This window comes from Schistocerca americana, chromosome 2 (assembly GCF_021461395.2).
Source record: "Schistocerca americana isolate TAMUIC-IGC-003095 chromosome 2, iqSchAmer2.1, whole genome shotgun sequence".
NCBI lineage: Eukaryota > Metazoa > Arthropoda > Insecta > Orthoptera > Acrididae > Schistocerca > Schistocerca americana.
The window spans coordinates 416,878,031-416,902,108 of NC_060120.1; the positions used below are offsets into that span (position 1 = coordinate 416,878,031).

General features: G+C 41.2%; 1 protein-coding gene across 1 annotated transcript in view; it reads right to left on the reverse strand.

Annotated features, from left to right (window-relative positions):
- Positions 1–1,717: 1,717 nt before the first annotated feature.
- LOC124595589 (lysophospholipid acyltransferase 7) overlaps positions 1,718–24,078 on the reverse strand; it is a 122,703-nt gene continuing 100,342 nt past the window's right edge. The window contains exons 6-8 of the mRNA XM_047134383.1: positions 14,535–14,714; positions 9,221–9,359; positions 1,718–3,194 (exon numbers count right to left, since the gene is read on the reverse strand). Coding sequence (XP_046990339.1) covers positions 2,988–3,194; positions 9,221–9,359; positions 14,535–14,714 — 526 coding nt within the window. The 3' untranslated portion in view covers positions 1,718–2,987. The remainder of the gene's footprint in view (positions 3,195–9,220; positions 9,360–14,534; positions 14,715–24,078) is intronic.

Here is a 24,078-nt window from a genome sequence, read left to right on the forward strand (position 1 = left end):
TGCATAAGGCAAGTCTTACAGTGGAAACAATCATATGGGTAGGAGCCATAGGGCAGGGAAATGGGTGCAGAAGGAGCATGGGTCTGGCCAAGAAGAATTCTTAACATCCAGCATGTTCCACAATCCTTCCTTGTGCCCCTATAACGTGATCCTAACCTGTGCTCTGCAGGATTCCAGGCTCTTTGTTCCCTGGAAACGACAACTCCATCATTATCCTCCCAGTGACTGATGGGAGTATGTAAGCAAGGATGTACACGAGCTGTCTGATACCTCTACATACAGCTTCTGCCATTAAGATTCCACCCCTGTGATACAAACAGACCTACAATCCCTCCTTAAAGCCTCATGCCCCACACAAAGACCAGCACCTCAATCCATAGACCTTCTTACCCCACCCAAAGAATCCCCCACCCCCACTTTTTGCCATTCTCTTAAGACCCACAAACCCAATCACCCTGACTATATCACAGTTGCTGGCTTCAAGGCACCCGTCAAATGTATATCTGCCTTCCAGGGTGCCCATATGATAGTTTATGGAAGGGGCCAGACCTGGAGTATTTTTACTATTTTGCAAGACGAATGGCAACCTATAAGTACCCATAAAAGAAGTTCCAGTTCCAAACCTGCTAAAAACTCACACAATATCTACTTTTAAATTATTTTCTTGAAAGGAAAACATCTGACTACACTATGTATTTTCCTTTCTCTGAGAACTAGTGGTGGAGGGGGCAGCAGCCCGCCCCCTTACCTGCCGGGTATGGGTGCCCTTGTCTGTCTTAGTTGAACAACACCTGCAAAGACTTTCCTCCTATATTAAAAACATCAACCATTTCCTAGATCATCTAAAATCTGTCTGTCCCAATCCCATCACACACCTTGCCACCACCACTGATGCCGCCTCACTCTATACCAGCATCCCCCCTATACATGTTCTGTCTACTGCTGAACACTTCCTCAGTCTGTGCCCGACTGATTCCAAACCTATGAAATCCTTCCTGCTCAGCTTAATCAATTTTGTACTTATCAACTACTATTTCATCTTCGAGGGGCAAACATACAAACAGATCAGGGATACAGCCATGGGAACCTGGATGGCTCCTTCCTATGCCAGCTTTTTCATGGGTCAGCTGGTGGGGGCTTTCCTGGGATCCATAATCCTTCATCCCCTGGTTTGGTTTGTATAAACTAAGGACATCTTTGCCATACGGACTCACGATGAGGCTGACCTGTTGAAATTTTTAAATCTCTAAATACATTCTTCCAGTTACATTTCATATGGTCCTATTCCAAATCCTATGCCGTTTGATGTTGACCTTATCCTCACCAAGGGTCAGCTACACACTTCTGCTCGCATGAAAACTACTAACAAACAACAGCACTTGCATTCTGCAATTGCCATCCCCCGCACCAGGATGTAATTGCCCCAACAGGCTAGTTTAAAAGCAGATTTCCCAGGCCATTACGTACAATCATGGTACGCTCATCTCTGCAGAAACAACTCAGGAGTACATCTCTTCTTGTCCCTCAGTATCTCAATCAACTATTCTGAGAATGCTATGCCCTGAAATGAGATCCATTCCATCCAACATTTCGCTCTCAACACCTAGAATAGCTTTTTGGTGTCCCCCCCCCCCCCTCTTTAAAAAAAAAGTCTATGCAATATCCTTGTCACACCATATGCTCTTTCTGCACCCATTTCCCTATCCTATGGCTCCTATTCCTGAGACCATCCCAACTGTGAGACTTGCCCTATGCTCCCTCCTGCAACCACCAATACCAGTCCTATAGCTGGCAAAATATATACTATCAAAGTAAGAGCCACCTGTGAAGCAACACATTGTGTACCAGCTATTACATAAACACTGTTCAGCATTTTACATTGGTATGACTACAACCAAGTTATCAGTTTGGATGACTGGACATACACAGAGGGTGTATACTGCCAACACACAATATCCTGTTTCAGGGTATGCTCTACAACATGACAGTCATGACCTCAGTGCCTGTTTCACCACATGTGCCAACTCGCTTCTTCCCCCGACATCAATTTCTCAGAACTCCACAGGTGGGAACTCACATTACAACATGTTCTTGGTTCTTGTCACCCACCCAGCCTTAATTTATATTAATTTCTTTGGTCCTCTCAGTAACTATTCCTTTCTTCATCCCTTGTATTTTTTGCTATTTCTTTTATTTTCTGATCTGTTTATTTTCCCCCATCCTCCACCTCTATCACATACAATGCAGTCGGCTTTTCTTAAATCTTTGGCAATAATCTCTGTCTATCTTCCACCTTTAAGCTTTCAGGTTTTCAAATCTCTTCTGCTGCAGTCGCCAATAATCAATCTTTTCGTCTCATCTGACCTGATAAGTCCCCCTGAATCAGGGTTCAGGGTAACTTCTCAAAACTGTGTCAATTTTCTAAACCGCACCTGTCCTTTCCTTTCATCCCATCTTCTTCCGCTCGACCCTTCTGCCAGAAGGAGCCAGTGGCAAGCAGATTTTTTTATCAGTCCAATTACTTTAAATAAATATTTTAGTATTAGAGGAAAACGTAAGCTCTCATACTGCTGGCACTTTCTCCCAATCAATCACTTAATGATTAACATTTTAACTCTGATTTGTCATACCATTTATCACTATTTTTCTGATTAACATAAATATAATGCTTAGAAATTAAATTTATTTTAGGAAATGTAGTACTTCACCAGTAGCATATTCCTCTTCTTTGCCTTGTTATGCATGATTATACCTCACTCCCTGAGCCTCAAAAGTATATTATCCACTGTCACAACCCTCTTATGATCGTTATAAAATTTAGCTGTTTGCTTCACAGGATTGGGTTGTAACCATAATAGAATTATACACAATACCATTCCCAAAACATCACAAATTGAGACACATTACATATTACTAACAGAGGTCTCTCAAGCTACAAAATATGTATAAGAGAGAAAATAGAGGCATCATGAAAACATGATGTGTAATCAGTGTACTTTCTTTTTCTTATGAACACAGTATTCGATAGATATGCCGACAAGGTACAGCACTGCAGCAATGAGATGCCCAATGAAATATATGGATTTCCAATAGTGTAAGGTCTTGTCCAAACGAAGCAGTAGGAATGCAGTTGTCATGTATCCAAATTCTTGCATCTTGAAGAACCACAGGATAATGTCCCACACTTTTGCCTCCTACATATGAAAAACATAGTATCCATTAAATATGATAACAAGAAAGGCAAGGGGGAGGCAAAGAGAGAGAGAGAGAGAGAGAGAGAGAGAGAGAGAGAGAGAGAAAGAAGGTATTGAGCAGCTCACAGTGTAAGTGTGTGTGAAGAAGAACTTTGTTCAAAACCCTAGCCAGTTATAATCTTTTTCTATGTTCCTGCTTGTTGTTTAATATTTTTTGGTGTGCAATGATTTACATACACATTTATAAACATTATAAAGAAAACCCCAAGGTAGCTTTTGTAGTCAACTTATGACTGTGTTGATTCTGTTTTAGCATGTTTTCCATCTGAACACCACCAGCTTTCTTCATACATGGAGATTCAGTTCAAAGTGTGAACACCGATGTGTCAATTACATAAGTTGTTTCACAGTAAGAGTTCCTTGTCTTTAGCAATGTACTGACAAACATAAAGTAAAAAGATAAGAAGTAAGAACTAAAGGGAATAGTTGGACCAATGGTGACTGCTGCTGCTGCTGCATTTGTATTTGCTGAGAGTACATGTTACAAAAACATCATCTTCATTTCCTTTACATAGGAACAGATGATTATAGGACCAAAGGCTAATTTGGGCTGCCCCCCTCCCCTCAATTTTCCACTGGGTCAAGGAAAAATAAATTTTGAGATAGGATGCTGCAGATGATACACACTACAGAACTATCTTTTCTCTGATGCAAAATTTAAAAATTTGTGCATATAAATGACATTAGAAATGAGGGTGAAACAATTATGTTCATCAGAATTATTTTGCTACTGAGGCTTACAAAAGAAATCTACATGCCAGCGACAATTGCAAATATTGTAGGTGGTTAAGGAGAACTTTGGATCACTAATTATCACAAGCAGCCACATCTCATCATAAGGGTACTTGTGTAAAAACAGCCAAACCACTGCACGAAGGGCAGCTTAATGTCATCGTTGAAGAATTGCGTTCCACTAACAGTACATGCAGTGCTAGGGAGGAGGCTATCATCAAACTGTCAAAGGATCTGGCCTAACAATGAACAACATCAGCAAGTGATAGCCATTCTGTACCAATTTTCAGTGCTTTCAAATTTGGAATGAAGAAAAGACAGACCAAGTGGCCCATGGTAAAACACCGTATCAACAGTTGGTATTATCCACCAATTACTCAGTGTTCATATTGAGTGCCAGCTATTGAACGATGGATAACCCAGGTGAAAGTGGAGAAGATGCTGCAAGATGATGTGAATAAACCTTCAGTGAGTACTTGCTCCTCTCCTGTGGTCCTTGTGAAGGAGGAGGATGGCTCATGCTTTTTCTGTGTCAACTACTGACAAATGAACAAAATCACAAAGAAAGATGTTTATCCAATTCTGCACATTGATGACATCTACATACAGTATCAACATCTGGACTCACTCTTGCATTAGCCCTTGTGCTAGCTTCCTTGAGTTCATGTGTCACTTCAGTTACTGTGTTCCTAGTATATGATGACTGTCTGGACATGGACTGCTCCCAAGATTAATGGAGTGAACTTAAGTGCAGAATGGGCCTATCGTCAGGACTAGCATATTCACACACGTTGTTGCTGTTTTGTCAACAAGTATACTTCTGTAAGAAAATCTATATGTGTACTCACAGTTGGTGTCCTGTCTGAGGGTTCCACTCCCACAGCAGCAGAACCACAGCACACAAAAGAATGTATGTTCGACAACCTGCTTTTAAACCTTAAATGGATAATGTGTCTTTGCTATCTGGGTAACATTGTCATTTTTTGAAGACATCTGAAGAACATATAAGCTAAGTGACAACTTTATGGAAGTGCGTTCAGAGTGTAGACCTCCACCTGAATTTGAATAAGTGCATATTTACAAAAAATATACACAAACACAAGGATGTGGAGTGGCTTTTGAAGACTCTTTTGGCAGAACACAGCAGTTTGGATGAAATCTCAGTCATCACTGCATTAAATGACATTGCTGTGGAATATAAGGAAGATTCAGCACTGCTGAAAACTGCAGAAGCCTGGAAGAAATGAAGAATTCCAGTTAATAAACATAGCATTGTATAAGAGCAAAAATGATCTAGTGAAGTGGAAATGATTGTTTGTCACCCCTTCTTATCTACAACCACGTATCCTGAAATATTTCTACGATATTCCAACATTTTGTCACCTGGGATTTGTGAAGACTCTTGACAGAAACAGATGCAGGTATCATTGGCAGGTCTCCACTGAACTGTTAGACATTATTTGAATCAGTGTAAGGAATGCCAATGACAGAAGCATGTGCCACAACATATCCCACTATCACCTCTGGTGCATCTGGTACCAATCCCACTTGCAGCAGTACCACTCCATCAAACTGGAATTGATCTCTTGGGAGGTTTCCAAAGAATTGATGGATGACAGTCTGCACTGACTGCCTCAACTGCAACACTATCGCCAAAGCTGTGCCGACTGCTGAAGTTCTGGAAATTCCAGAAAAGTTCCTTGTAGAAGACATCTTTCTGGAGCTCAGAGCAACCCATATAATGATCTCTGATTGCGGAAAAGTTTCCAGTTGAGAGTAGTGCCACAGGTAATTTCACACTGTGACATCACCTCAGGATGACAGCCGTCTACCACCTGCACCATTCCATTAAACTGGAACTGACGTCTTGATGGAGTCTGAAAGAATCGATGGATGATAGTATATACTCATTACCTTAACTGCTACATTGTCACCAAAGCTGTGCCAATTGCTGAAGCTACAGAAACTGTGAAATTCCTTGTAGAAGAGGTAATTCTGAAGCACAGAACACCCAGTGTAATGAGTTATGATTGAGGAAAAGTTGTTTCCAGTTGAGAGTAGCATCACAGGTAATATCACATTGCAACATTACCTGCAGCATTTCAACTGTCTACCACTTGCAGATGAATGGCCTCACAGAACACTTTAATAAGATGTTGGCAGATATGCTATTGACGTATGTTGATATCAGAGAGATTGGGATACAATGCTGCTTGTCGTGACATTTGCGTACAATACAGCAAAGCAAGCCACTACACGCTTCACAGCATTCTGTCTCCTACACAGTTGTGAGGCTGAAATGACAATGGACACACTGTTCCTGTTTCACCCAGAAGATGACTACGTGAAACACCTCATCACTAGGACCAAAGAAGCAAGGCAGCTGGCTGTCATTTGGACCCTGGTTACCAACACAAAAGAAAGACTGAGACCACCATAATTTCAAGCACTGGCCTGTGAGATATAGCCTGGAGGACTGGATATGGATTTGTATGCCTGTGTGAAATGTGGGACTATAAAAAGTTACTAAAGAGCTATCTTGGAGTGTGTTGTATCCTTTCTCACTTGTTGGACATTACATTATAAAGTTGAGGAATGTAACACTTCATCAAGTAGACAAAAAGCATGGAGACGTCTTCCATGTCCTTTGTACGAAGGACTACTACAGTCCTGAAGTGCAGATTGATGATGGTAGGCTAAAAGAAACTGAAGACACCCTTCAACAACCAAAGCTTAGATGGAAGATGCTATGTCTTATGCTCATTATAATGAGCAGGATGTAACAACATGACCAGAATACGCAAATTCACCAGCACTGCCATGCACAGGATCACTGAAGAGACCTTAATCCAGGGTACTGTAGTTGGCTCCAATGAGGACTTCTAAAACATTGGGTTATTGTTTCTCCAGGGGAAAGAGCAACGCAGCAAGTTAGGCTGCTAGCAGTGTGGCATAGTGGTTAGCATCACAGGCTGGTGTGCTGTGAGTCACCAGTTCAAAACTGACCACCAGCAGTTGTTGTTGTTGTTGTTGTTGTTGTGGTCTTCAGTCCAGAGACTGGTTTGATGCAGTTCTCTATGCTACTCTATCTTGTGCAAGCTTCTTCATCTCCCAGTACCTACTGCAACCTACATCCTTATGAATCTGTTTAGTGTATTCATCTCTTGGTCGCCCTCTGCGATTTTTATCCTCCACGCTGCCCTCCAATACTAAATTGGTAATGTAGGTTGCAGTAGGTACTGGGAGATGAAGAAGCTTGCACAGGATAGAGTAGCATGGAGAGCTGAATCAAACCAGTCTCAGGACTGAAGACCACAACAACAACAACAACAACACAAACAAAAAGAAACAGAAGTTAACAAGTCTTCCTACAAATCACAAAGAAATCAATTCTCAAGTATCTGACTGCAAGTTTTAATGTATTCGCTAATAACTTCTAACAACTGTTCTGCAATGCTCATGTACACAATGGACAACTTACCTTGTCTTGCCACTGCAACTGTGTGATCAGCAACAGGTTAAAAAATATTTCAAAAGCAATACTGTGACCCACGCAGTGTGCTATGAATGGTCATAATGATTGCGACAACTACTGCCATATTTTTTTGTAGAGAAATTGAAAGATCAGGAGGGTTTTGGTCAACTAGCCTTATATGGGATACAAAAAACTGACAGAACCAATAAAGACTTTAATTAACTATACTCTCAAAATAAATTATATAAAGACTGAGTAACCTTACACAGACCTTAATTATTCCACAATGTCTATACTCAATAAATACACCTCTGGCCACAAAAAAGATACAAATATTACTGTCAATGTATGCATATACAAATCTGATGAAATCCCTGCAGTGTGCAAGCAAGCAACAACTACATGCAACAAAATGGCAAATTAACAAAAACCCTCAATTAATACCAGTCTCCTCCAGCATTACTAGCACAACCACAGCAGGCTGCAACCTTTCCTGTCACATGGCTTCTCTCCACCGCAGGCTGCGGCCGATCACTCCCAACTCCCAACTCCTCTCAGTAACTGTTCGCTTGGTACTGCTCACAATAATAATATCTCAGACTCAGAGTTAGTGTATGCACATTACAGCAGAATCATTGGTCAACTTTGCAAAGTAATAACGTCCAACTTTCAGGTGGGATACTCAATCAGAGGAGGCATTTCAAATACAAACAAACATAAACAAATCAAGTGACTCTGTAAGGGCATCTGTGGCTAGCCAATGAAGTGTGGTACACAGCACACACGTACTAAATGCCAATCATGGCACTTCTGCAGAAGAATTTCGAAACAGTACTTACTTTAAAAACAAATCTCATATTATATTTTTTCTTCCAATCAAGAATATTAAAAATTTGTAAGTAATTGTCCAAATAATAACTAATGCAAATTCATTATCAATGGAAGAGAGAGATATAATCTTTCAATGGATACGATTCCCTTGTTTGTATCTGTGGAAATGTGCCAGATTAACTAGACAAAAATTATGCTTGAATACAGTAATGAAAGTGTCCAACATTGTTATTCTGCGGGGAAAAAAATCAGTTTTAGGAAAAATGTAGCTGTAGAATATCTTATAAATTGCAGGATGGAAATAAGAACTGGAACCATCTGTCCTGTTTCACAACAGAAAAATTATCCTAGAATAGCTAGAGTACAACACAGTGACAACATTATGACAAATTATAGGTCATGACTACTTTGCTGAGCACTCACACAAATTAGATTTAGTTCCCAAAAGAGAAATGTGTAATACTGAAAACATCATTATGAATTGCATAACTTGTTAGTTTGTGAAAAAAACACAACAGTATAAAAAATGAATGTAGCATTGGGACACCCTAAAATGGAATCTCAGCAAGTATTACCATTGATATCCATCACTTAACTGTCCAATAACATGACAAATGATGATGAAAATTATTTTGAAAACAAGCATTGTTTAACATGACTAGTACAGACAATCTGAGACTAATATCTCGTGAAAGATTTTTAATCCACCATGGCTGGAGTATGTCAATTGTGAATAGTAATTATTTACTTTCCTCTGTTTTATTCTCTTTTCTGGTTATGTGAAGTTTGATCTTTACTAGCAGGTTCAGAAGTAAGGATGAAAAGTAGGAGAGACTAGGAGAGGAAATACAGAGAGATACCAATAACATAAAAGTAAGAAATCTAAACATTTATAGAATTCAAACTGGATAAGAATCGTAATACTCACATTTCCTTTAGCATCTTTCCGGAAAAGTCGAACATACAGGTCTTCAACAGGCAAGTAGAATGGAACTGTGCACATGCACAAATAGTAGCCTGCATGGACGCCATGCCAGTAGGCTGACACAGCCATAGTTATCAGAGTCCTGAAAACAGTACCGGATGTACTTAAAACGAAGGCCTGTTCTAGCTTTAGCTTTAGGGTCGCCCTATCCTTCCTTTTTTTGCTATAAGTCCTCTCTATTTCAATATGAGAAATGCCCCCCCCCCCTCCCCCCCACACACACACTCCATGACTACAGTGAAACTGTGTTGCTGAGACCATAGAGGTGTGTATATTGTAAAATATATTTCCATCCATGGCTTCAACAAAGACAATGTGTATACTAGTCAAAAAACAATTTTTTTCTCAAATGCAAACACAGAAAGAAGCAGACAATTATGTGGCAGTAAACTGAATCAGAGCTTTTAAATGCTGCTTCATTAAAGGAAAGGGTCATCATGTGTTTATGCAGCTGTTTTGTAACAGATTGCACTGGCTGCATTCTCCATACTTTTTATAATGTGTAGCATGTCTGTTTCACAAAACTAGCTGTGATTAATGTGTTGCAGGATACCTGCTCTATCTTGGTTTACAGAAACCAAATCAGTCAACTGTTCACCACACACTGCATGGTACTCTTCAAACTACTAGTAAGGACGATACTGCAGAATCCAGTTTTTAAGATCTGTTTTCAAATTTTGTTGCAACATGTGAGAAACATTGTACTCAAAAAACTCTTTTATGTATTGCAATATGTAATATTGGACCTGGCTGTTTTCAAGATCTTCATAATTGCTGGAAACGAAATGTCCTAAACAGGATTTTCAGACTGTTGGTAGGAGGATCGCTCTGGGCTATCATAATCTTCAACCGTTTCAAAGGCAATATATTCAGTTTTTTTTTCTTAAAGAAATCCTCTGCCTCAGTACTGTGGCAGCCTTTTGCCACACAGTTGTCTTAGCAGTTCTGAAAACTCACAACACATTACAGCCGTCTGCTAAGGCAGAGAGTTTCACCCCTCACGCAGAACTTCTGTTCATGGCTGTCAATCTTGCCATGCGATGGGACACTTCACTGCTACGGTCGCTGGCTACCAGTGCCAAACAATAGTGAGGCTTCTGATGGCCGAGATTCACCAGTCTTTGTCTGTCCCTTGTAGTGTCCATTTTGGTTGCTGCCCTGTGCCCGTGTTGTGAGGAACTGGCCATGAGGAGATGCACCTGATAATGGTGTTTTTGTGACACTGCAAGTAACCCACACTGTGCTGTCTTTATGCCTGGCACACAATCACTGAGGACATTGTGTTTTCGTGTCGCACTCCTATGCAGACTATAAATTTCGCTTCATGTGTCTATGTGTGGATATCATGCGGCGAACACTGGGATGAGATAACAATTTCTCCAACTCAGCTGTTTCTACCATGCCACACCTTGCTAGTGCATTCGCATCTTGAGTGAGTGACTAATTTACATTTTTGAACCCTTCCGTCCAGCACATCTGCCACGCTTCATCCCTCGGGACCTGCACCTATAGTTTTCTTCAGCAGACGCTATCTCCTCTGACTCAGGCATCACCCAGGATGCCACAAAGTTTACCACGGTGATAAGCCAGCTCGAGCCAACGTACAGAATGGAAGTCCATGATGTAACCTCATCACCCCCAGCTACCGACTGCTATGAGACACTCTGTTACCACCCTGTGATGCAACTCACCTCTTCCGAAATGCAACATGCCTGGCTCCTCCTTTCCCTCGATCAGTGTGGGGACTGACAATTCTCTCAATTACTGTGCCATCTTCAAAGTCGGACTGAGCCATACATGGTCTCTGACAGTTTTCTTTATAGCACCAGGCTGGCTCACCTCCCAGCCCCAGTATCGACAGCAGTGGCATAGCATGTTGACCTCTCTCTCACCGATGACACCAGCCTTGCCAACAGGGTTCATGAGACATTGGTCTACCTGCCTACGACTGCCACCACCAAGTGCCAACCTCACCCCTACCTGTCGCAGCCAGCTGGCAATAATTTTGGCAGCTACCCTGCCACATGCTCGCCCTCACCGCTCAACGCACCGCGAATGATGTCACCAGCCACATGCATCCCTGCCTGCCCACAGAACAGTGCTCAGCAGCCAGCAGTTTATGACATGCTCGTCCACATCGGCACAAGCACCGACACGGCAACACTGCAAGCAACCTGGCCCAACTTGTGTCCGACTGCCACAGTCCACACAGCCCTAGCCACTGGCACAAAGACCATACCAACACAGCAGCCCCAGCCACCCTACTGATGCGCCTTGGGCCAGGGCTGGGTTCTGCTGGTATCACGAGCACTTCAGCCTGGATGTCATGAAGCGCAGAAAACTTTGCTCTTAGCACCCAAATGCCAACAATTGTCAGGTTATGTGTGCCCAGCTGGTGCTCGGTCTCCCAGTGCCTGTTCGTCTGTGTGCTCATTCTGCCACACCATTCCTCATAGATACTGGCTACAAGTCATCTATCTTACCATGGCAGCTCATATGGAACAATGGCACCACCTCAGCCATTTTCCTGATGGCAGTGATTAATTCCACCATTGCTACATATGGCATTCATCATCACATCTTCAGTTTTGGATTGCAATGGGACCACCCTGGGCTTTCACCATCGCTGATGTCACTCAGTCAATCATTGAAAAAAAAAACTGCTGTTTTCTGTGTGTATTAAACAAAAACCATCTATTTGCAACAAAAAGGAAACAGCAGCTTTTTTCAAAGCAGTAGCTTTCCTGATAATTTTACTAGGTTAAAATTATTCTGAGTAAACAAAAGTAGTGTATTGGAGCTAACAACAGTAACTAACTAATGTGATATTTATTTTCAAACAATGGAAACTCCAGGTAAGAATATCAACACTGTAGGAAAAGACAGATTGCTACTTACCATAAAGATAACATGCTAAGTTGCAGACAGGCACAATTAAAAGACACTTACACTAAGCTTTTGGCAACACCCTTTGGCAGAAAAAGAGAAACACATGCCATTCATTCACACAAGCAAGCACACCTCATGCGCACGTGACCGCCAACACTGGCAGCCTGGGCCAAAATGCAACTATCACATGTGGTGCAGGCAGCAATCGGGAGGGGGCGGGGAAGGGGGAAGCGGAGAGAAAGGAGAAGAAATAGCAGTGTATGGATGGGGGAAGTGAGTAGTGCTGTTTGGCAGAGTGTGCAGGGACTAGAATGTCAACAGGTGCAGCGTCAGGAGGTTTTGGGGCAGGGAGGTGGGGTAGAGGAAGCAAAAAACAGAGAGGAGCAGGGAAAGATGGGCCAGTGTGTTGGCAGAGGGTGGCAAAGAAATGGGGCACAGGACGAGAATGGGGAAGAGGTGATAGGACAGAGAGAGTGGAAACTGTTGGGTGGAGGGTGTGGGGACAGTATCTGACCATAAGTTGAGGCAGGGATGATTATGGGAGCGGAGAAGGTGTTGTAAGGATAACTCCCATCAGTGCGGTTCAGAGAAGCTTGTGATGGCAGGGCAGATCCACATACCTCAGGCAGTGAAGCAGTCACTGAAATCAAGATTGTTATGTTCAGCTACATGTTGTGCTACAGGGTGGTCTATTTTGCTCTCCACCACAGTTTAACAGTTTCCATTCATCCTGGTGGACAGCTGGTTGGTAGTCATACTAATATAAAAAGCTGTGCAATGACTGCAGCAGAGCTGGGAAATGACATGGCTGCTACCCCTGATGGGGTAGGATAAAGTTATGACAGGGCTGAAATGGGAAGTGCTGAGTGGATGTATTGGGCAGGTCTTGCATCTGTGTCTTCCACAGGGATATGATCCTTGTGGCAAGGGGTTGGGATTGAGAGTGGCATGGGGATGGAAAAGGGTGTTGTGGAGGTTGGTGGGTGACAAAACACCTCTTTAGGAGATGTGGGAAGGATCTCAGGTAGGATGCCTCTCATTTCGGGGCATGATGATACGTAATCAAAGCCCTGGTGAAGGATGCGTTTCACTTGTTCTAGTCTGGGGTAGCACTGAAGGGAGCACTCTTCTATAGCTGGTTCTTGTGGGTGGTGGGAGGATTGGGGGGGTCTGGGGGTAGTGCCTGTCTGTGAGGACCTTGGCGGGACCCTCAGCATTAGGGGCAAGGGTGTTCTTGTCACTGCAGATATGCCCTCCCCATGTGGTCAGGTTGTATTGGATGGATTTTTTAGTGTGGAATGGATGACAGCTGGGAAAATGCAGGTACTGTCTGTGGTAGGTGGGATTCATGTGGACAGAGGTATGGATGGAGTCATCAGAGAGGAGGAGGTCACTGTCTAGGAAGGTGGCATGTTGAGTTGAGGATATCAGGTGAAGCAGATGGGAGAGAAGGTGTTAAGGTTGTGATGTCCATTGGATCACCATGGCCGGTCCACAACATTGATGCCCATCCACTGGAGCTTCAAGCTGTGTAACCAGAGCTGTCACAGCCTGGATCTGCGAGCAAAGTGTCACCAACTCGGCTCAAATCCGCACACAGTAAACACAGTCCCTATTCATACTAAAGACCATGGAAAACTACACTAGACAGACAAACAACGACAATCAACACGCACTACAGAACTCTGCTGTAGACATGGAGGAAACCACAAGAACTGAATCTAATAAATTAGATTAACATGCAGAAATTCAGAAAATGAGCTACCAAAGCATTGAAGTGAGACTAAATAATTCACTACTGATTAGGAACTTGTAATATGTCACAAAATTGGTTTACTTTCTGACGCAAACAAAAGTGCAAGAACTGTATCTATTAAACATTAAATAAACATGTAGAAACTCGAGAAACTTAACTACCAAAGCACACAGATGGAACAATACAATTTGCTCTTAAGCAGGAGCTTGTAAAATGTCACAAAATCAGTTATTTCCCAGTTGCTGCTTGTGTCCCAGTTGACGGCTGCACCTGAGAACAAATGACAATTCCGCCGATGCACTGCCCTTTTATACCTTGTGTATGCTGCCATCTATATATGTGCATATCACTATCCTGTAACTTTTGTGAACTTTTGTCGCCTCTGTGTACATGTGACTTCCTTGATAGCTGTCATAGAATGGATATTTGTCAATAGTGATTTAAATATGCAGCTGCCTGTGTGTGAAGTGAATCTGCAATTCAGTGCTTTATTTTATATATTCTATTTTGTATCAATATTGTTTGGCACTTCTAATGCAATCTGTGGCTAGTTCAGCTTCAACAGTCACATATGATGTTTTATGGTAGATATTAGCCACAAATGAAACTTACCGCAGCTTTTTAAATGGTAGTCTTTTGTAGACATAGACAGCCAACCAATACTGTACACAAGAATTCCAGTGCTTCATTGCAGCACGAGTAGTTGGAACAAAGTCACTTAAGAAAGGATCAACATTATGGATTGTTTCAAAATCATAGGATTCTCTCTTTCCATTTCCAGAGTTAACACACCTGCAAAAGATGAGAGCGTTAATAGATACAATGTGTTCAAAACTACCATACTGAGACATGAATTAAAATCTCCTAAGGACTGTGGCTTTGTAGTCAACAACTTGTCGTCATTCAGTGAGAAAACAGAATAGAAGTTGTTATATTTGTTACTTTTGATATGCACTACATCCTTGAGGATCTCCTCACTATGAATCCTCTGAATCTGTGATTCTCCTTACAACTTTAAAGTAGCAATAATCACTGATGGCATAAAATGTATTAAGCAAAGAGAAGTGTTACTGAAAAGGTTACAGAAATCTCTTAAACAAACAAAAACAGTGACAACTGAATTTGGATTCATTACTGAGTGACAAAAATCAAAATGATGTGTGCATACAGGATGTTTCAGCACAGCAGTTACAAACATTCAGGAGAGATTGTGTACACCCAGATGATGGAAAATCACACAGCAATTCCTTCCTGGCATGGCAGTGATAACACAAAACACAAGAAAGGAAGGACACGAAAATGGTGAGAAAACATGTTTATTATGATTACTGCAGCAGAAACCAAGAAATAAGAACAAAAACCAACAACAACTATCATCAAAGAAGGTATTAAAAATTATGACCCTGGTTCGTCATGCAAGACTCACAGCTCCAGAGCGTTCCCTTTCATATGAAGGTCAGATCATTGGCGAATAAAATGGTGGCAGGGAAATGGATATCTGTTGTGCACATCTGTAAATACTGCCGTGCAAAGGGGCACTTGTAGAGCAAAATCATCTTCGTCCAGCAAGTGGATGTGATACGAGTGCATGGAGTTGTCATGCAGGATCTGCCAGACATGGCTGTGGGAAATCCCAACATGATTGGTGGTAGCCCGTGTACTGGGCCCAGGATTGTTCTACACTGGCCCCGGAAGAGTCTCCTCATTAGCTACTGTTGTTACTGTTCACTCATGTAGTTTTCTCCACTCACTTAAAGATTTCCTTTTGGGCAACATCCTGTGTAACCATGTGAAGAAGATGTGGCAGGGAGTTTTCCTTGTGGGGTAACACTGAGCATAAAGCCACTATGTGCTTTGCCCAGTACAACCAGCATCCCCATATGCCAGACGCCTATCAGTGGAGCTCTTAAATCAGGTAACATGCCATCCTACTTCCAATTTGATGGCAGGCGAAAATAAAGCTCCACAACGAGCATGGCCTCAACAATCGCACACATTCTGCGTCATCTGATGTGGTGTACGTAGTACCTTTTCTCACGTACAAGCTGCCCCAACAGTTTAGTTGTACTAAGCTTAATAAACATGTTTTCTCACTGTGTTTGTATCCTTCCTTTCTTGTGTTTTGTGGTGTCACTACCACACCAGGAAAGAATTTTTGACCATTCATTGCTGTGTGATTTTCCATCATCTAAGTGTACTCTATCTCTCCTGAATGTTTGTAACCACAGTGCTGAAAGGCCCCGTATATTGTAGACAGAGTGTATCATTAGGTTCTATTTTGAATCCACTGTTGTTTCTGATGCATATAAATGATCTTCCATTTGAACTGTGAGAAGGTGAAGATTCTGTCCTTTTTGAATGTGATACAAGTATAAGAATAAAAAGTAGTGCTAGTCCTGAAAAGGCAGCCAATGAAATATCTAGAAATATCAACATGTGGTTCAAATCAAATAGATTACCATTAAATTTTGACAACAAATACAAATGATTTAGTGCTTCCCATAAAAATCTAGAAGCTATTAAAATAATCTACTCAATCAATGAAATACAATAAGAAGTAAGTGTTATGTTTCTGGAACTACAGATAGATTGAACCCATAATTGGAAAAAATGACAGCCTAGAGTTAAAGAAAGCATGTCAGTTCAGTAACATTTGCAAAAAGCATGATCGCTACACATATGATTTTAAAAATAAATAAATAAATAAATCAATGGATCTCCATTCACTGACAAGATATACAGTAGAATAAATTTTTGTAGAAACTATATACAGGGATAATATTTTCAGCAAACAGAATTTTGTTGGAAGAATTATAACTGGTGGATTCCTTGAATGTCCTAAAGAGAACCTTTCAGAACTTGGTATTTTGGTAAGTGTAACGTTTTTTGTCTTCACCATATATAGTGTAATCCATGAATATAACACTAAAGACCAAAAATAGCTTCTACGAAGACCTCAAAACGATTAATTTGGAATAGAAAAGAGTAAGATACATGAGTATACATGTATTCAAAACCCTGGCAGCACGTGAGAAATGTCTTGGAGTTCAAGACTGAATTTTCTGTATGACAATTCCTTCTGCTTCAGTGAAGACATCTCTTAAAATTTATGTATTTTATTACAATATAATTAATTTTATCCCTGTAATACAGCAACATTTCATTATGTTAAAATCAGACAAGGGAAACTCCAGGCTGGATGTCAGAGCTGCTGGAGTTGGTAGTCATGCATGCACAAGATACGCTTGCTTGTGTGAATGAATGGTGTGCTATTTCTCTTTCTTTTTCTGATGAAAGCTGTGGCCAAAAGTTTATATGTAAGTGTCTTTTAATTGTGCCTGTCTGCAACTTAATGTGTCAGTTCTTTGGTAAATAGCAATCTACTTTTTCCTACAATGTTATTTCACTATGTTAAGTTGTTTAATTGTACTGCACTTAAATAAAATTTATGGTATTGGCTTTTCTCCATATCTCAGAGGTCCCTCTTTATAGCTTTCATGAAATAGCTGATGCAATCTGATGTGCCTTTCCACCCTACTATTTTTAGTAAAGTATTTTATTTAATGAAATCTCAAATATTTTCATTTTTTCCCTCCTCTTAATCTTAACAATGATGCTGTGCTCTACTTTTTGTGTGCCTTTATTCTTGATGTACATTCTGAACAACGGTCGAGGTCCTTAATTTGTTTTCATTATATGGGCTGTAGCGAAGTGGGGGTCAAGCTGGGGCCTGGTGCCAAAATCAAGGTGCTTGCCAACACCTGCTGGCTCAGCATTTACACGATGCCAGCAGCTCTACATCTATGGCCCAGACACTGGATCTTGAGTACAATTGGTCTTTTGAGACACTTTGGTGGTGCTGTGCAGGCCACATACATGATCTAATCTGCAACAAGATCTGCTTGTCATGTAAAAAACTGGGCTGTCAGGCCACGCTGGGCGTACTGCAATACCTGGGCTTCGAATTGAGATCTCTTGCATGCTGGTTGCTGCTGCGTAGCTGCCAATATTCTTCCACCATCTTGACAGTACTGCCGGCTGGAAATCCAGCCACAGCCTGAATGGCCAGCAGTTGAGCTAATGCCCTCTCAACTCTGAGTCTCTGGGGTCTAACAGCACCATCAACTGCTCTTCAGACACTGGTCCTGGGTGTGACCCTGGGCCACTGCCAATAACCACTCGTTCCAACCGCAGTTACAAGAGCAGGGTTGTGACCTAGTGACACAGCATCGAAGCTGTCTGTTGCACTGCTCCCTACCACATTCAAACTTCTGACCTTCCAGACTCTGACTTGTAGTATGTTAGTCTTTTGTCAGTTATACAGTCTTTTTCTCATGGTTACCTCCCCATAACTCAACAAGGAATGCCAGACTGCCCCTACGAAGACAAACTGTGCTAGTAAACAGGAATATGGATTTATCGGTGCTTAAATTTGGAACATGAAATGTGCGTAGACTGATGCAAACAGGAGCGATGAATAGTGTTGCAGAAGAGGTGCTAAGGTATGGAATGGGAGTTGTTGCACTACAGGAAATTAGGTGGAAGGGAAGAGTAGAGATTTATAAGCAGAAATTCTCCCTGTACTATTCAGGAAAAGTAAGTGACAAGGGGAGTATGGAGTTGGGTTTATAGTCTCCAAGGACATGTGTAGCATCCCACATAGAATATGTACTCTGCGTATGAAAGGCAAATTTCACAATGTGACCTTTGTGAATGCATATGTACCCATGGAAGAATCACATGAAGATACTGTGGACATCTTCTATGATCAACTACAAGAGGTTTGTGACAGAATACCCAGATATGATTCCAAAATAGTTCTTGGTGACTATAATGCCAAAGTGGGAAACGAAGAGTCTTTCAGAAATGTGTTTGGTAAGAAAAGTCTGCATAATATAACTAATAATAGTAGTGTAAGGGCTGCCCATTTCTCTTCTGCAAACAAGCTGAAGGCAGTAAGTATCTGTTTTCCAAGGAAAAATATCTACAAAGGGACATAGAAAACACCAGGAACAAATGAAGCAAACCAATAGACCATACATTGGTATAAAAGAGGTGGGCATCCGATATGGAAAATGTGTGCACTTTCTGAGGAGCTAATTCTGATTCTGGCCATCACCTAGTAGGAGACAAAATGAGACAGAAACTTGCCATGGCTGCCAAAGGATGTGGTACCAGAATAAAGAAATGGAATATAGAACAACTGAGAGATAGGGCTACTGTTCAGGATTACCAGCACAGATTGAGACAGGAGTTAGACACAAAAGATGATGGAGACGATATAGACAAAGAATGGAACTCTATTAAAGATCCATTAGGACAACAGCACATGAAATACTGGGGGAAACAAGGAGACTTAAGAACGAAGACTGATATGGTGATGAATGTAGACAAGCAGTGAACCAGAAAAAGGATGCAGGATACAGGATCAAATCAGCAATTATATAATGAAAAGAGAATACAGGTAGCAAGCATTGTAGGAGCAAAAAAGGGAAGCCATGAAGAGAAAGAAAGAGGAGATGAAAGAACACTACCAGAAGAATGGAAGCAGAAAATTCTACAAGAAAATTAATGAAGGAACTCAACAATATAGACCAAAAATAATAGCTCCTAAGGACAAAGAGGGAAATTCACTGACAGACAAACCAGATGTTCTGAGTAGATGGAGAGAATATTTCAAGGAGGGCAACCCCATCAGAAATGAGTTGCCACTCTATTATACTGCAGATCCAGAAATAGAGGAACCAACATTAGAGGAAGTATGGAAGGTAGTGTATTGTCTAAAAAATTACAAAGCACCAGCAACTGATGAAATAACTGCAGAACTTCTAAAAAATGGGGAATCAGAGCTTCATAAGCAGATTCACAAACTTATTACGTTGATATGGAATCAGGAAAGAATCCCAGAAGAATGGACCTTAGGTGTAAGTCAACCAATACACAAGAAAGGAAACAAGACCTGCCGCTCAAATTACCCCGCCGAATGTAAACTATAAAATCTTCTCTAGTATTATCTACAACAGGTTAGCACCATATGCAGAAGAGATTCTGGTGGAGTATCAGTGTGGATTTCAACATAATGAGCCAATAGACCATATATTTGTGTTAAGGCAAATACATGAAAAGGCATATGAGTATAACACTGAGCTTCATAACTTCTATGTAAACTTCAAGCAGGTCTTTGAAAGTCTCGATAGAGCACAAATGATAATGATTTGCTGCTCCTTGGTATATCATCGAAGTATGTCTCATTTATTCAAGCAACATTGGCCGTTTCCAAGACTGCAATGTGAGTGGATGGAGAACTGAGCAAGTGGTTTTGTATTAGTAAAGGAGTCAGACAGGAGGGCACACACTCTACAATACTTTTCAACCTGACTCTCAAAGCAGCCATGTGGAAGCTTCAGATACCTGGCTACATAGGCACAATGTCGACTCAGATATGACATATGCTGATGATGTAGCAATTATTAGTACAAGGAGGGTATCAATAGAGAGGACAATATGTGAGCTGAAAGAAGCCACAGAACCTAGAGGCCTTTCTATAAATGAAACAAAGACTAAGTACATGAATGTCACCAGGAAGGAAAATAATAACTTGGATAGGCTTTCAGCAGGTGGTTTCAATTTTGAACATGTGCAGAACTTTGACTATTTGGCCCCTAATATTAACAGAACAAATTCAATGTCAATTGGAACAAAACTGTGCATCCTAAGTGGTAATAAATGCCTCCAAACGTTTAAGAAATTGTTGGCCTCTAGGTTATTAAAGGTCATGACCAGGCCAGTTGTAACCTACAGATGCGAAGCATGGATGCTAATGAGTGTTGATGAGCAGCAGCTCAGTATATTTGAATGTAGAGTGCTGTGCAAGATCTATGTGGCAGTTCAAGATAACAATGGTTTCTGGAGATCTAGAACAAATGCTGAGCTGGACCACCTCATACAAGGTGCTGACATCATAAGAATTATAAAAAGCAGAAGAGTAGCCTGGCTTAGACATGTTCTCAGGAAGGATATTGGAAGAACAACTAATAAGGTTTTTTGAATGGAGGCCGACCATAAAAAGACAGAGAGGAAGGCCATGAAAATGGTGGATAGATGATGTGGAATAAGATATAAAATCTCTGAGTCCTCCAAGGATGGTGGAGAACCACGCCAGACAGGGCAGAATGGAGCAAAATTGTTGATGAGGCTAAAACCCACACAGGATTGTCATGCCACAAGAAGAAGAAGGCTGAAGTTTGAGACGCTTCTGGAAGAATCAGTGTGCAAAGAAGTGGTATACTGGAATAATGAGATGTGTTTGAAATTCTCCGAGACTACAGGTACTGCAATAATGAATACCACAGTAAACAGTCCAGCTGAAGAGGAATGGACATCTCTAAAATGGACAATCACAGAAGTTGGACAGACAAACACAGGTACAAGCAAGGTAATTGCGAAGAAACCTTGGGTAACAGGAAAACTTTGACTGATCAGCAAAAGAAGTAAGTACAAAAATGTTCAGAGAAATTCAAGAATACAGAAGTACAAGGCATTTAGGAATGAAATAAATGGCAAGAGCAGGGAAGGCAAGTTGAAATTGCTACAGGAAAAAAAAATGAGGAAATTGAGTAAGAAATCATTGTCAGAAGGAGTGACCCAGTATATAGAAAAATCAAAACAACTTTCAGTGAAATTAAGAGGAAGGGCATCAACGTCAAGAGTGAAACAAGAATTCGAGAGAGAGAGAGAGAGAGAGAGAGAGAGAGAGAGAGAGAGAGAGAGAGAGAGAGTGCAGATAGGTGAAAAGAATACAATGACGGCATCTACGAGCTGCAAGTGCTTGTCTGACGCTGTGATTGAGGAAGAAAGTGGAGTTAATACAGAATACTGGGGATCCAGTATTAGAGTCAAGAGTTTACCAGATTCTGGAAGTCCTTTGATCAAACAAGACAGGAGGAATAGATTGGAATTTGTAAAATCATTGAGGGAAGTGGCAACCAAATGCCTGTTCAAGTATGTGTGTAGACTCTATGAGCCTGGAGAAAGACTACTAGACTGCCAGAAAAATATCTTCCACACAATGCTGAAGATAGCAAAGGCAGATCAGTGAAGGACCTACTAAACAATCAGCTTAACAGCTCATACATCCAAGCTGGTGACAAGAATAATATACAGAGTGATTATAATTAAAGTTAAACTTTCACACCACTGTAGAAATAACACCAGTGGCCAGAATGATGTCAAACTGCAACGGAGTATTAGCAGAGAAGGGAGAAAACATATGGCAGAAGAAAAATAAATACTTACAAAACGCAACAATAGACAGCACTGTAAGCATCATAATTCAATAGTGGTCAACTATAAATGACAAATGAATCATACAACAACATCTAAGGTGAAGGTTTGATGTTAAACAAACTGTACTACTCAGTGTGCATGGGCGTACAGGCATGATACTGTTAAGTTACATAAGCCCATCCACCACGGCAAGATCATATCACATCGGACGGGAAAAATTGGTTTTTAATTGTCCTGAGGCCACAAACTGCATAAAAAGCATCAATCACATTGGTTTTTAATTGTCCTGAGGACAAAAACTGCATAAAAAGCATCACTCAAAATCAAACCGGATTATTAATTTTTGTTTGATTGGCACCAAATATGTTCAATGTGCTGTCCAAAACAACAAGTTGAAATCGAGAAACAATATGTTCCACAAATGATCAAAGTGTTTCCGGGGCTACGTTCAGAATGTGTTGTGCAATGCGTGCCTTCAATGGAGCTAAGTTTACAATCAGAACACTGAACACAAAATCTTTCAGATAGCCCCACAGCCAGAAGTAACATGGATTAAGATCAGGTGACCAGGACAGCCAGACGTAGGGAAATGGTGGCTGATAATTCTAGCATATCCCAAATTGCACTTCAGCTGCTGTTTAACTGGATTTGCAAAGTGCAGAGGTATGCCATCTTGAATAAAAATGATCACATCTACACATCCACACTGTTGGAGAGATGGAATAATGAGGTTGCCCAAAAGACACTCATAGCGCTTACCAGTGACAGTACAGGTAACAGAACCGGAAGCACCTGTCTCTTTGAAAAAATATGGCCCTATGATAAGCGATGCCATAAACCCGCAACATATAGTGGCCATTTCAAGATGAAGTTGTATTGGTTGATTGAGTGTGGATTTTACATCGCCCGTTTTCAACAACTCTGTGTATTGAAATATCCTGTCAGATGGAATTGGGCTTCATCTGTCGACAAAATCTTCCACAGCTAATCATCGTCCCCTTCCATGCGAGCAAGAAATTCTAAAGCAAAGTTCTTTCTTGCCTACAGGTCAACAGGAAGCAACTAGTGCACACGGGTAATTTTGAATGGCTAGCAGAGAAGGATGTTTAGTAGGATTTTACGCACCGTGCTCCTGGGTATGTCGAATTTTCGGGCAATTCTCCATGCACTACACGTTTGTACACCAACACTTGTCTCCTCCTGCATTGCTGTGGCCACTGCTTCCTCTGATGTCGAATCAATTCGTTTCCTCCCTTTACCAGGTTGCGCACCAAAAGGACTCGTCTTTTTGAATTTCTGAATCATTTTCTCCATACCCACGAAGTCTGCACAGTCATCATTCTTGCAATACAGCTTTAGAAGCAGAGCGTGAGCCTGCATTGAGACAGTCATGGTGAATGTCACAGATGCGAAAGGAGGAAAACCATGTATCCGGCATGTTTATACCAACTTTAATGGGTCATGCACATGACAGAGGTTTTCATTTACATATTCTGACACATAAAGCACCATCTATTGATCAATTTTCACCCTATTTTTTTTCTTCTGCCATACGTTTTCCCCCTTCTCTGATAATATTCCATTGCAATTTGATGTCATTCTGACCAGTGGTGTTATTTCTACACTGTTTTGAAAGTTTAATAACTTTAATTATAATCACCCTGTATACATGTGACATACATAATGTTGGAGATATAAGAAGAATATATTGTGTGTGTGTGTGTGTGTGTGTGTGTGTGTGTGTGTGTGTGTGTGTAAGGGGGGGGGGGGGGGGTAGTGCATGCATAGCAAAGTGTACTACACAGAGGGTAACAGGTCTCTTTGACAGTGGTCTGCATACTCTGTGCTGTTGTCTTGGCAACATACTCGT